The sequence below is a fragment of the Peromyscus eremicus genome, chromosome 15 (assembly GCF_949786415.1).
Source record: "Peromyscus eremicus chromosome 15, PerEre_H2_v1, whole genome shotgun sequence".
In the NCBI taxonomy this organism is placed as follows: Eukaryota; Metazoa; Chordata; class Mammalia; order Rodentia; family Cricetidae; genus Peromyscus; species Peromyscus eremicus.
In genome coordinates, this window is record NC_081431.1 from 15,064,830 (window position 1) to 15,078,525 (window position 13,696).

At 45.7% G+C, this 13,696-nt stretch overlaps 1 protein-coding gene and 1 long non-coding RNA gene across 3 annotated transcripts in view; one reads left to right on the forward strand and one right to left on the reverse strand.

Moving 5' to 3' along the window:
- Lin9 (lin-9 DREAM MuvB core complex component) overlaps window positions 1-6,904 on the reverse strand; it is a 51,301-nt gene extending 44,397 nt beyond the window's left edge. Inside the window, exon 1 of one of the 2 annotated variants that reach the window (XM_059280578.1) lies at window positions 6,728-6,904. In XM_059280578.1, coding sequence (XP_059136561.1) covers window positions 6,728-6,806 — 79 coding nt within the window. In that variant the 5' untranslated portion in view covers window positions 6,807-6,904. The remainder of the gene's footprint in view (window positions 1-6,727) is intronic. The other variant, XM_059280579.1, reaches the window with a different exon arrangement.
- Window positions 6,905-7,171: 267 nt separating this feature from the next.
- Window positions 7,172-12,839, forward strand: LOC131925247 (uncharacterized). The gene is made up of 3 exons (XR_009383196.1): window positions 7,172-7,525; window positions 8,349-8,512; window positions 12,212-12,839. It is a non-coding gene; the product is annotated as an uncharacterized LOC131925247 (long non-coding RNA).
- Window positions 12,840-13,696: the final 857 nt, after the last annotated feature.

Genomic DNA, 13,696 nt, shown 5'->3' on the forward strand with positions numbered 1-13,696 from the left:
CTAAGAGAGAAAAATGTAGAAAAAGAAGAAAAAAGTGGTTGGGGATTTAGCTCAGTGGAAGGCCCTGGGTTCAGTCCCCAGCTGGGGGGGGGGGGGGGTGGCGACGACTGAATAGGAACAGACGTAGTTTTGCATCCTCATTCAAAAGCGCTCTAGCACTAGAGGAAAGGAGAAAGAATACTCACATTATCAGAACAAAAATCAGAAGAGGTAACAGAACAGAGAAAACAGAAAATAAACATGATCCAGAGACTGTCATAGCCAAAAACAAGTCCCTTGAAAGTCTAGAATGCAGGTATATACAATACTTAAAGGTCTATACAGGACAATGGAATTCTGAACACCCAAGAAGGACTAGCATAAATGTAGAGGGAGTCACTAGATGAAATTATAATAGACTAACCAGGGAGCTCCTCCTACACGCAGAATCTATTATTAAGAAAACTCTTAGCCGGGCGGTGGTGGCACACGCCTTTAATCCCAGCACTCGGGAGGCAGAGCCAGGCGGATCTCTGTGAGTTCGAGGCCAGCCTGGTCTACCAAATGAGTCCCAGGAAAGGCGCAAAGCTACACAGAGAAACCCTGTCTCGAAAAACCAAAAAAAAAAAAAAAAAGAAAGAAAGAAAACTCTTAAGGAGATCTGTGGCAGGTAACCAACCCCCTGTGAGAACACAGAGCTACAGCTTCTGTGACAGTGAAGGCAGGGAGAAGAGTTTTGAGGTTTTATGTTCAAAGGCCATTAATCATGGGTGAGGGAGTAGAGGGAAAAGGCCATAAAACTTTGCTAGAAGTGCTGGGGATACAGCTGGGTTGAGTACTTGCCTATTATGTTCAATCCCTAGTAACACAAAACAAACAAATACAAATTTTACTAGCAAGCTTCAAATGAAATACACCCAAGAAACAGTAAGGTGGACACACATCAAGGAAAATACAGTCCATGCCAGGAAAACATGGGTATATATATATATATAGTATGTGCTGAGCGGTAGCTCCTGCTCAGGCAGTAGACACCACAGCAAGGAAGTAAGTCAAAAGTCCCTGCCTTCTGGAAGTTAGGGGGACAAACAAGCACAAGCCAGGAGATAATGAGCTACAGACAAAGTGAAGCAGATGACAGGGAGGAGGAGCGTGGGAGGACAAACTATGAATTAGCTCCTCTGAAAGGGTTTGAACAGGTTCTGAGAAAGAGGTCTAAGAGGTCACAAGAGCACACACTTCTATGCCACAGAGGTGGGAACCCTACCTTGAGGGTTCTGACTTACTACCTTTAACTTCTTTCCCTCGCTCTAAGAGGCAGTACAGATGGCAACAGCAGGAGATGGCTGTGCAGCTGAGAGTCTGCGCTGCTCTTGCACAGGAACCGAGTTCAGTTTCCCACCGGGGTCGGGCAGCTCATAACCATCTGTGACTCCAGCTCCAGGGGAATCTGAAGCCTCTGGCTTCTGTGAGCACCTACATTCATATGCATATACTCCCCCAACCCATGCTTAAAAATAAATCTTTTGCCGGGCATGGTGGTGCACACCTTCAATCCCAGCACTCAGGAGGCAGAGGCAGGTGGAGTTCTGCGAATTTGAGGCCAGCCTGGTCTACAGACTGAGTTCCAGGACAGTCAGGGCTACACAGAGAAACCCTGTTTCAGAAAACAAATGAACGAACGAACGAACGAACGAACGACAGATAGGTAAAAATAATCTTTTAAGCAGAGAGCCTAAGTCTAGAACATTGAGTCTGACTACTGTGTAGATCTTAGCTCTGCTACTCCCTTGCTATGTTATTTTCCAAAAGGTTCTCAGCTCACTGTGCTGTTGTTTCTTCAGAGAGAAAACAAGTAAATATAAGCAAAAGTGCTTAGGACAATGTATATAACATATGGCTAATTTTCAGATGGGCTCACATTACATTAACTGACCAAATTACTCATCAGTTTAAAAACATGAATTTTACAGGTGAATGTGGTTAAGTTAGAATCCTGCTCTAACCAGTTCCATTTATTCAACATTCAACCAGTATTTACCGGATGATTGCCATAGGCAGTTACCACCGAAAGCCTCCACTCTCATGGAATCTGAATTCTAGTGGAAAGAGACATACAGCAAATAACTACACAGAACAGCAATTATACTTCAGGACAGTTACTATAAAGAACTTAAACAGGAGTTAGGGAAAGCTTCCAAGGAGATAACATCTGAAAAGAACTAGCCATAAAATCAGGAAGAACCCCCACACCACCCCAAAAAGCAGGTCACAACATGGGAGGCCAAGCAGAAGAAACCTAGCCCCCCCCAAAAAAAAGCCCAGAGAAATTAGTTTAGATTGAGTATCTGATGGAGAAAATGGCCACTGTGCTGGGGGAGGGGAGTTGAATAGAAAGAGGAAAGCAGGGGTTGTGCTTAGAGGTGGGATGCAGGTGTATTCCTAGTTATTTCTCAATTACTGTGACAGCAATATCTGACTAAATAACTTAAAGTTGGGAAGGTTGATTTTGCTCGAGATTCCCAAAGGTTCGTTGACTTCATCACTGTATAGAGGGTATGGAAAAGCAGAGGACTGATGTGATGGCCAGGAAGAAGAGAAAAGGGAAGACAGGAAGATGCCAGGGTAACATATAACTACCAAAGGCAGACCCCCCCACCACCACCCACTTTCTCCAACTAGGCCCCACCTCCTACCTTTCCCCACCTACAATAATGCTATCATATGACTCCACCAAGAGATGAGTCCATTTATTAGGTCTGAGCCTCATGATCTAATTGGTTTTAAAGGTATGCTCACAGACACACAGGTGTGCTTCACTGAGCTCCTAGATATTTCTCAATCCAATCAAGCTATCAAAATTAACCATCACAGCAGGCATGAGGAAAAAGCATTAAGTGGCTCTGCTCTGGTGGGCTGCTGACCAAATAATAATCACACCAACAAATGTGTGACTACAAGTGAGAGAGTCCCTGAGAAGTTACACAGTGGTATGGAAACACTTCAAGAAGACATATTTGTCACAGAGGACAAAAAATAACCACAAAACCTTAAATTGGGGGCTGGAGAGGTGATGGCTCAGCAGTTAAGAGTACTTTCTGCTCTTCCAGGGGACTGGAGTTTGGTTCCTAGCAACCACGTTGGGTGGCCCACAAATGCTTATAAACTCCAAATCCAGGGGCATCCAATACCTCTAGCTTCTACATGCATCCCATACACATGCACATACCCACATGCAGACACATATACACATAATAAAAGATAACAAAATAAATATATGTTTAAAATCTCAACAAGGCACTCTAAAGAGTAAGCAGAAATTAACTGGGAGTGGAGAAAGGGGAACAGCCTGGAGAACGGCACATGCAAAGACCCAGACGAAAACAGCCCAATTAACTCAGAGACAGAATGAGGAGAGGCACAAAATACATGGGGAAGTGGAAGCAGCCAGGAAACATGGGGTCTTAGAGCTGGCCACTAAAAAGTTTTAAATAAGAGGATGGCTGGGAATGATGGCACACACCTGCAATCCTAGCAATCAGGACGCAGAAGTAGGACTGCTCCAAGTTCAAGAGCAGCATGGTCTACAAACTGAATCAGGCCAGCCTGAGATAATATATATGGAGACTCTGCCTCAGGATTAAAATACAAGATAATAGGAGAAAGACGCTTCTGCTCTGAAAGGATCCTTCTGACCTACATATATGGGGAGGGAGTGGGTTACTGAAATGGTGACAACCTGGGCTAGGTGATGGTAAAAAGTAACAATTGAGACACATACAGGAGGTAAAAGCTCCAAGACTTGGTAAATGCTTAAATATGGGAAGTGAGAAGAAAGTGAAAAGATAACTAGGTTTCTGCTCAGTCACAGGAATGAATACACAATGTAACCATCCACTAAGACAGGAGCTACTGGAAACACCTAAGTGCTAGCTAGGGTGGAATTCTGAGATACATTGTGATCTCTTTAAGTCTGATGATCCCTCTGCAACATCTAAGAGGAGATGTGAAATAGCAAGAGTTCAAGAATAGAAGCTTCGAGCAAAGATTGTTGCCCACATGTAAAAATCATGTACTTACATCAACTGAAGGAAAGATCAAATGAGCAGAAAGCAAAAACAAACAAACAAACTACATATATATATATATGGGAGGGAGAGAAGGAGAGGGAAAGAGAGAGAGAGGGAGGGAGGGAGGGAGGGAGGGAGGGAAGGAGCGCTAGAGCTTTTTTTTAAACACCTGGTCACAGTAAGTACTCAGAAAATGATAGTTTTTATTACTGATGTTACTGGGACTATTAACTAATGTACTATATGGCTCCCTTAACTAAAATGGGTTTAAAAAAAAAAGCTTTGTGTTTTTCATAGCAAACTGAAATTACTTTTACTTTCCAAGATCATGCTCTATTTTAATTAATAATATTATTCCTCATTCAGTTCCATTTTAGCCAAGTCTTTAAGTCTGTTTGTGTCATTGTATAACAAATCAAATGTGCAATTCCTGCTTTTGACAAAGCTGTAGTTTAGCTAAAGAAGACACACGTGCACACACCTCCCCCAACGAAGTGCCAGAGACATTATATGGTAATATAAACGATTAGGTGATACACAGTCTAACTGTGTAGCTGATATCTGAACCTCAATATAAGCCTCAAGTGTGCACCAAGAACACCAATAAGAAAAACTCTTCTCCTGAAGGTACGCTCACAGACACACCTAGCGTGTGCTTTACTAGTCTCCAAGGTATTTCTCAATTCAATCAAGCTATCAAAATTAACCATCACAGCAGGCATAAGACAAAAACCTAAGTGGCTCTGCTCTGGTGGGCTGCTGACCAAACAATCACACCAACAAATGTGTGACTGCAAGTGAGACAGCCCCTGAGAAGTTACACAGAGGTATGGAAACACACCTGTCACTGAAGATGAAAAACCTTACATTACAGCCCAGGCTGGCCTCCAACTTGGAGCTATGCTTTTGTCTCAACACACATGTGTGAGAGTAACACACATGTCACTGTGCCCAGCTTAGAAAAATTTCTTCAGATGGAAGGTGACATTCTGCTTATTAGGCTTATCTTTATTTGCAAGCATCCTAAGTAACAATTAACCATATTCTCCAAACAAAAACAATAAAACTCATAGATGGTCTATAGATATGGCCTATCAACACAGTAATCACCAGCTATTTGAATATAAGTCAAGATTAAGTAAAAATTAAAAACCAGCACCTCTGCCACTCTGGTCACATGTGGAGTGTTCCATAGGTACATGTGACCAGTGGTTACCCTGCTGGACACCAGAAATGTGAGTATTCCATCACTGAGAAAGTTCTTTTGAGACTTAGCACTGGTCTAAACCAAAGCTAAAACAGAAACACTTTGAATACAAGTCTTCATCAGCTTGGCAACCTCAACTTTTGACAACAATATACTAAGAAAACAGAATTAGGAGTACCTTGGATCTCCCTTTAAAAGTGTATCTGCCTTGTGCACAGATACGCTGAACAGAGATCGAGCTTTTACTTGGCTTTTTGAGATAGGGTTTCTCTGTCCTGACTTCCTGTTGGGGAACTCCAAATGGTTAAAAACAAAATACTCCTATGTTATAAAAAATAATACAGTCATTCTAAATACAGACTGCTCAGTTTTGTTTTTGTTTTGTTTGTTTTTCTGAGAAGGGTTTCTCTGTGTAGCCCTGGCTGTCCTGGAACTAGCTCTCTAAACCAGGCCAGCCCTGAACTCGGAGATCCACCTGCCTCTGCCTCCTGATGCCGGGAATCAAAGGTGTGCACCACCACGCCCGCAAATCTTTTGTTGTATACTCTGACCAAGTGCTACAAATACATACCACATAGACCATATTGATTCAAGACCATTTTGTAAATAAAATATCTGTCTTTTAATAGTTTGTGCAAAATGAAATTTACAAAATCGTTCCCTTGACCTTAGGTAGCAGAACTGGTGCTTTGGCTGACTGCATACAGGTGAACATCCTGTTTTAGGGGTGGAGTAAAGAAGGTTAAGTGAGGCAATGCACAGGAGTGAGTATCAGGCAGAGTAACATACATGTATGCCGCGGTGCTCACATCCTCGTGTAAAGACATCCCATACGCTTAAGACACATCCACTAAGAAGCGAGTCTGGGAATGGAGCGACCTCGACACTTGGAGCCAAGCTGGATCATCTCCGGAAAGGTCCACGGCCACCTGTAGTCCCAAGGGAAGGGGCCAACCCAGTGTGACACGGAAGGAAACACTTCCACGATGGACACGGGGGTGCGGGGAGCGATCACAAAGTGCCAGCAGAAGCAGGAGCTGTCACAGGATGCGATCAGAGGCCCGGGCACGGAGAGGGGCTGTGTCCGGGGTGCCCAGCCCGAGCCCTCCCGGCCCCCGACCGGCGAGTTACATAACCGGGCGGGCAGTGAGGACGGCGCCCGCAACCGGGGGCCGCTCTTCGCCCACCTCAGCCGGGGACCGCAGTCGCTCCGGGAGAGCAGCCGCCGACTCCGTCAGGACAGGCTGGACTCCCGGGCTTTCGGTTTCCGGCGCTGGCGCTCGCACAACCCCAGAAAACAGACACCATAACAAAGGCGGCGACGCGGCGGCAAGCGCCTGAAGTAGGAAGACCGGGTGGGGGACCGCGGTGGGCTGGCATCCACCCCACCCGCCCGGCAGCCGGACTCGGCCGGTGCCACCTCGGGACGGGCCGCCGGCGGGAAGGAGGGCTGCTCCGAGACGCTACTTACTCTCGTCAGGCAACTGGTCGAGCTCCGCCATCTTGAACGAGCCGCGCCGCTTTTTCAAAGGCTGCCCGCCCCGGTGCATTGTGGGGCGGAGACTGTCTGCGAGGGAGGTTCGAATGAGGAGCTCGCGGCCCGCGGCGCCCGCTCCCGCCAGGCCGTCCGGCTCCGCCCGAGCCTGCCCGGAGGGGGCCTCCGGGGCCGCTCCTCCACCCCGGACCGGGCTGGAAGGAGGGCAGGGGAGGCCGCGCCGAGAGGCCCGGGAGGGCCGAGCGCGGGGGGCGCGGCGCCAGCCCCGATGCGCCCGCCCGCGCCACCCCCCTCGCCTGCGCTCGCTCCCGGCGCGCGGCCCGCGCTGCGGCTGCGGGAACTGCAGGCTGTTTGTTTCCTGAGGGGAGCGGGAGGGAGGCCCGGGCGGGCGGCCGACGGGACCCGGGTTCCCGGTGGCTGTGCACCGAGGGGGCTCTGCCCCAAGTAACGTGTCCACGCGGCTCCCCAGACCGCCGTTTCTCGGGCGCCTCCGTCCCTCCGTCCCGCCCTCCCCCCCGCAAGTGCCCAGGCCGCGGCGCCCGCTTCCTTCGCCGTCCGCTCCCGGACCCGCGCGGGGTCCCGGCCGAACCTTGCCGGAACCCGAGCCGCCAGCGGCCGGGAGGAGACCTTGAGAGGTCACCAAGTTGGTGTAGGCCGACGGGCTAGCCAAGTGTCCTGCGTCCTTCCTTCAGTGCCTTCCCACCCGGGACCGGTAGTGAGCCGGGAGCCTCACGGTGACTAAGGATGCTCGGGGAAGATACACACTAGCCAAATGTAAGGGAACCGGAGAATTCCTCCCATCCTGGAAGAAGCCCGGGGCAAGATTTCACGGTTCCCATCTGTAACACTTTACAGTATTAAACCACGGTTGCTTTTCGACAATTCCTTTAACGAGCGTGGTCGAGCTCCCGGGGCTTTTCTCCAAGACTTTATGGGGGGGGGGGAGGTCGGAGAATCGAGCAGCTAAGCATTTAAAGGAAAAACGGGTGGAGGGGTGCATTCCAAGGACTGAAAAGTTAAAAGATGGTGCGGTGAAGAGAACAGATCTAGACAGGCCTGCCCAGGCTAAGTTGGACTTGGTAAGAGCCAGAAAGTGGGGTTTTAGGTAGTAGGGATAGCAGGTTTTCATTTCTGTTCTAGACCAAAAATGTGAGAGGCAGGCTGGAGAAAGACAAGACGAGAACCAATAGAGAGGACGACTTCTGGGTCAGGAAAAGGGCAGCAGGCGTCTGTCTGCTCTCCAGGCTGTGGAAGTTGAGGGTGGAACTCGGGCTGCTGTTTGTATCATCCCAGGCAAGCTTACTTCTTGTGCTTCAAATTCTCAGCTGTAAGATGCAGGCAAAAACAACTGTCTTAATGAGTCGAAAGACCTTATAAGGGCTCCTTCACCCAACGGTTATGCTAGCTGCTACGGCCACCACTTTAGATGGTACCAACTACCGATGTGGGTGGAGGGAGGGGAATCCTGGAATCCACCTCTCCAGAAGTGAGGGAAAAGAAGACTTGGGAAGAGGCAGAGGAAGCATCATGGGTGACTGAGAGAGGAAGTGGGCAGAAAGTAAAAGACCAGCTTTAACAAAGTAGCCTTGCCTTCTAGGTCGTCTGACCCCACCTGACCTGACCTTCTGAATGCCTTCTCACCAGCGGGTCTCTAACAGGTGGAATAAACCGGTCCTTCTTGGGACTTGGGGTCTTCATCAATTTGAAAATGAGGTCAAGCTTAATCCGTTTATGCTGTTATGACAAAGTACCTGTGACTTGGTAATTTCTTTCTTTTTTCTTTGGTTTTTTGTTTGTTTGTTTTTTTGTTTTTTGAGACAGACCTGGCAGTGACTTGGTAATTTCTAACAACAGAAATTTATTTCTCAGCTGGGTGGTGGTGACCCATGCCTTTAATCCCAGCACTCAGGAGGCAGAGCCAAGCAGATCTCTGTGAGTTCGAGGCCAGCCTGATCTACAGAGTGAGATCCAGGATGGGCACCAAAACTACACAGAGAAACCCTGTCTCAAAAACCAAAAAAAAAAAAGGAAATTAATTTCTTGTGATTCTGGATTCTGGAAATTTCAAGGTGGTTGTGCTCATATTGGTGAGGGCTGCTTTCTCCTTCCAGGATGCCCACCTTGCTGTTACATCTCCAGGAGTGCAGGATGTGTTCTCTTCCTGAGACAGGAGAACAAGAGTACCCCTTCAACACTAAACTCTGTAAGGGTTTGAATCTCATTCTTGGGCCAGAGCTTCTTAATAGTGTTGCATGAGGGATTAGATTTCGATATGAGTTTTAAAGGGGATACCATCATTCTACCCATAGAACATGAACCATAGGATAAATTGCTTTCAATTGTGTATTACAACTTAAATAACATGATTTTATATAGGTTGTTTACTTTAAAACACACACACGTTGGGCTTGATTGTGTACTCCTTTAATCCCAACACTCCATTATGTGTAACAGTTACCTGAGAGTAAAATCTTCCATTTTAGAGGGAAATGTCTTAAGATGTTTTCAGGGATGTGAAACAACAGGATATTCCACAGGGAGATAAAATACTGCAGGAAAGCTCCTTAAGGAAGTTACCAACTCAAAATAGTTCCAGAGCTGAATGTTGGTGGTGCACACCTTTAATCCCAGCACTAGAGAGGCAGAGGTAGATGGATCTCTGTGAGTTTCAGGCCAGCCTGGTCTACAGAGCGAGTTCCAGGATAGCTAAGGCTACAGAGAGAAACCTTGTCTTGAAAACCCAAAAACCAAAAAAAGTTTCAGGAAGTCCCTGAAACTGACTAGATTCACTAGACCACTCCCTCCCCCAAAAGTATATAAAGAGTAAAGACTTCTGAGAGTCACTTTCAGCTAAGCCCAGCTGCTTTAAAGAAGCAGAGATAAGTCCAGCAGAAACAGACCAGCCAAAGCAGCCTGGAAGAAGAGACCCGATGAACTGCATAGAAGAAACAAAGACAGCTGAGCCACTTGGAAAGGATTCTGCAACCTGTTGGGTTGCCTGCAGACAGCAGTGTGCTATAGATGGACTTTCTTTGGGCTGCCAGCTCAAAAAAAAAATGACACAGAATTATTAATTATGAAAGCTTGGATTTAGCTTACGTTTGTCCCATTAACTCTTATAACTTGAATTAACCCATATCTTTTAATCTACATTCTTTTACGTGGCTCAGTTACCTTTCCTCTGCACTGCCCATCCTGCTTCCTCAACGTCTGGCTAGTGACACCGCTTTTCTTCTTCCCAGAGCTCTGTCTGTCCAGAAGTCCTGTCTATACCTCCTGCCTACCTATTGACCATTTAGCGTTTTATTAAACCAGCCACAGTGACACATCTTCACACAGTGTAAAGGAATATTCCACAACAGTGTGCTCTAGGTTTCCAACTTTCATAAGCTGTCACACAGGCAGGGATCACCTTTAGTGATGCAGTTGTCTTTGAGTCATTTAAGCCCCTGTAAGTAACTCCAATGAGTGGTTCACCAAGTTGGACTTTGATGGTATCATGCTTTGGTCTGTCATTTATTCCCTATTTAGGGTGAAGAGAGATTTGTTTGTCTTCCCAGAAGTCTGCCACCAACACTTGGGAGGCAAAGGCAGGCAGATCTTTGTGAGTTTGAGGCCAATCTGGACTATATAGTGAGTTCCAGGCCAGCCATGACTACATAGTGAGACCCTGTCTCAAACAACAACAAAACCAGTAAAGTTTGGATAAGAGCACTAAATCGGCCGGGCGGTGGTGGCACATGCCTTTAATCCCAGCACTCGGGAGGCAGAGGCAGGTGGATCTCTTTGAGTTCGAGGCCAGCCTGGGCTACAGAGTGAGTTCCAGGAAAGGCACAAAGCTACACAGAGAAATCCTGTCTCGGAGGAAAAAAAAAACAAAAAACAAAAAACAACACTAAATCGTTAAAAAACAAAAACACCTAGATAAAGCTGGGGAATTATAGGTGAGTCCCTGGCTTCTATCCCCAGAATTACAAAAAAAAAAAAAAAACCATGAACACACACACACAAGAATATACCATAGAACTGACAGGATGGCTTATCAGGTAAATGTGCTTGTTGCCAAAACTAATGACTTGAATCAGTTCCCTAGAACCCACATAGTGGAAAAGAGAACTGACCCCTACAAATTGTCCTCTATCCTTCACATAAAGTAAAATTCCATTTGCCAAGCATATATGCATAGATTATATCCAGAATGAAGAGACACTCATGTTAATAATAGTGGCTACCTCTAGATAGTAGCTACCTTTAGATAGTAGTTTTTATTTTCTTTATATCTGTATATGCAGCTTTTCTACAGAAAAAATAGCTTTAAAATATAAGCCAGCATGATGACATAGTCTCTTGGCGAGGTGTGGTGGCATACACCTGTAATCCTAGCACTTGAAAGGTAGAGGCAGAGTATCAAGAGCTCAAGGCCAATCTTCACAGCAAGTTCAAGGTTACTGGGCTACTTGAGACCCTCTGGAACAAGAACAAAAGGGGCCAGAGAAATAGCTCCAAGGTTAAAAGTACATAGCACCCTTGCAGAAAACCTGAGTTCATGTCCCAGCACCCTTATCAACTCACAGCCACCTGTACCTCCAGTTATGGAGACTTTGACACTCTCCTAGCCTCAAGGGCAACTGTACTCATTCACATCCTTCCCCTCACACATACACATAATTAAAAATAAAAACCATTTTTAAAAAGGCAACAATGCTGGGCATGGTAGTTCACACCTTCCCAGCATTGGGAATGGGAGTGGGGGCAGAGGCAGGCAGATCTCTTGAGTTTTAGGATAGCCTGGTCTAACAGTAAGCTCCAAGCAAGCCAGGGCTACATAATAAGATCCTATCTCAAATATATATATATATATATATATATATATATATATATATATATATATATTATATACATATACATATATATGTAATATATATATATATGTGAAGAAAGGCTTTTTTGTTGTTGTCGGAGCTGAGGACAGAACCCAGGGTCTTCCACTTGCTAGGCAAGTGCTCTACCACTGAGCTAAATCCCCAACAGTATATCTTTGAAATGGAATAATGTTCAGCTATAAAAGAAACATACTGATAAATACCACAATATGCATGAACATTAAAAATATACTAAACGAAAGAAGCCTGTCTCAAAAGAATGAATTGTGTGGTTCTATCAGTGGGGAATGTCCAGAATAGGCAAATCTATAAAAAGAGAAAAGCAGATTAAAAGAGGCCAGCAGCTGCTAGGGCTGAGTGGGAAATGAGTAACCAGTAAAAGGTATAAGATTTCTTTGGAGGTGATGAAAAGTTCCAAAATTGTGATGGCTGCAGAACCGCACATCTAAAAACCATTTAGTAGACTATTTAAGTAGGTGAATTGTATGCTATGTGAATTATATAGTAATGAAACTGTTACTGGAAAGGTTTTCTCCCACACCATGTTAATCAGCTTTCTGTCATTTGACATGCCAAGGGGTCGCGACCCACAGATTGAGAACCACTGCTGTATTGCACCTCTGAGGATCAAGCCTTTAACAAAATGGACCTTTCTTTGGGAAATACTCAAGATCCAGTGGCCCAGACCTTAGGATGCATCTCAATTTCAAATCTCTGGTAGTCAGTTGTACCAAATTCCTTCTCCAAAACCAAAGATAATAGACCAAAGAGATGCTCTTCAGGGCCGTGTGGAATGACAGCTGCAACAGGAGGCTGACATTGAACTGCTCCCTTCCACCCTGTCCCTCCTGTCAAACACCTCACTTACTAGTCGGGAAACCCTGCTGGAATGAGACGCTGCTTTTCTTGTTGGACCCAAGTGGCTGCAGAAGAAGGCAAACTGGATTCGTAACATCTATTTTTTTTTTTTTTTTTTTAATGATTGGGACTCCAGGAATGCTGGTGAGATGACTCATTAGGTAAAGGCACTTGCCTCCAAACCTGGTACCCGAAGTCAATCCTTAGGACCCATATGGTGGGAGGAAAGAACCAAATCCCACAAGTTGTCCTCTCATCCCCATGGAATGCTGTGGCACAGGAACACAGATACATAGGAATTAATTAATGTAATTAAAAAATGACTCTAGGAGATCATCAAATATATATATGTGTGTGTGTGTGTGTATATATATATATATATATATATATATATATATATATATATATATATAGAGAGAGAGAGAGAGAGAGAGAGAGAGAGAGTGTTAGCCTATCTCCTAGGGCTAGAGTGAGAATTTAATTTTTTTTTTTTCGGTTTTTTGAGACAGGGTTTCTCTGTGTAGCTTTGCGCCTTTCCTGGAACTCACTTGGTAGTCCAGGCTGGCCTTGAACTCACAGAGATCCACCTGGCTCTGCCTCCCGAGTGCTGGGATTAAAGGCATGCGCCACCACCGCCCGGCGAGAATTGAAAGAGATCTAAAACTCTTGGCTCACAACCCAGCTCCCTCCCACTCTTTCCTATGTCCTGCTTTCTTAACTTGTGCCCAGAAGGGACTAAGTACCATTTTCTAAGACATTGCTTCTAAAAACATTATTCTTAGCATTGGTGCATCTTGGTTAATTATGGATGTTTTTCTGTCTTCATGATGGATCCAAGACAGGGAATAGCCACAACCTCTTTCTCCAGGACACTCTGTGTAATAGACTATGAAAAGTTAGATGGGTATTCTGTATGAAAGAATGTAGAGGGACAGCCTTGCCACACACAAACAACACTGAGTCAATTTCTAAATGCATCAAAGAATATCAGTGAGCCGGGTGAATCCCAGCACTCAGGAGGCAGAGGCAGGTGGATCTCTGTGAGCTCGAGGCCAGCCTGGTCTGCAAAGCGAGATCCACGACAGGCACCAAAACTACACAGAGAAACCCTGTCTCGGGTGGGGTGGTGGTGGAGAGAATATCAGTGAAGACAGCATACCAGGATAGATACCCAAGGCAGAGTCTTCATCCAAATGAAAGACTG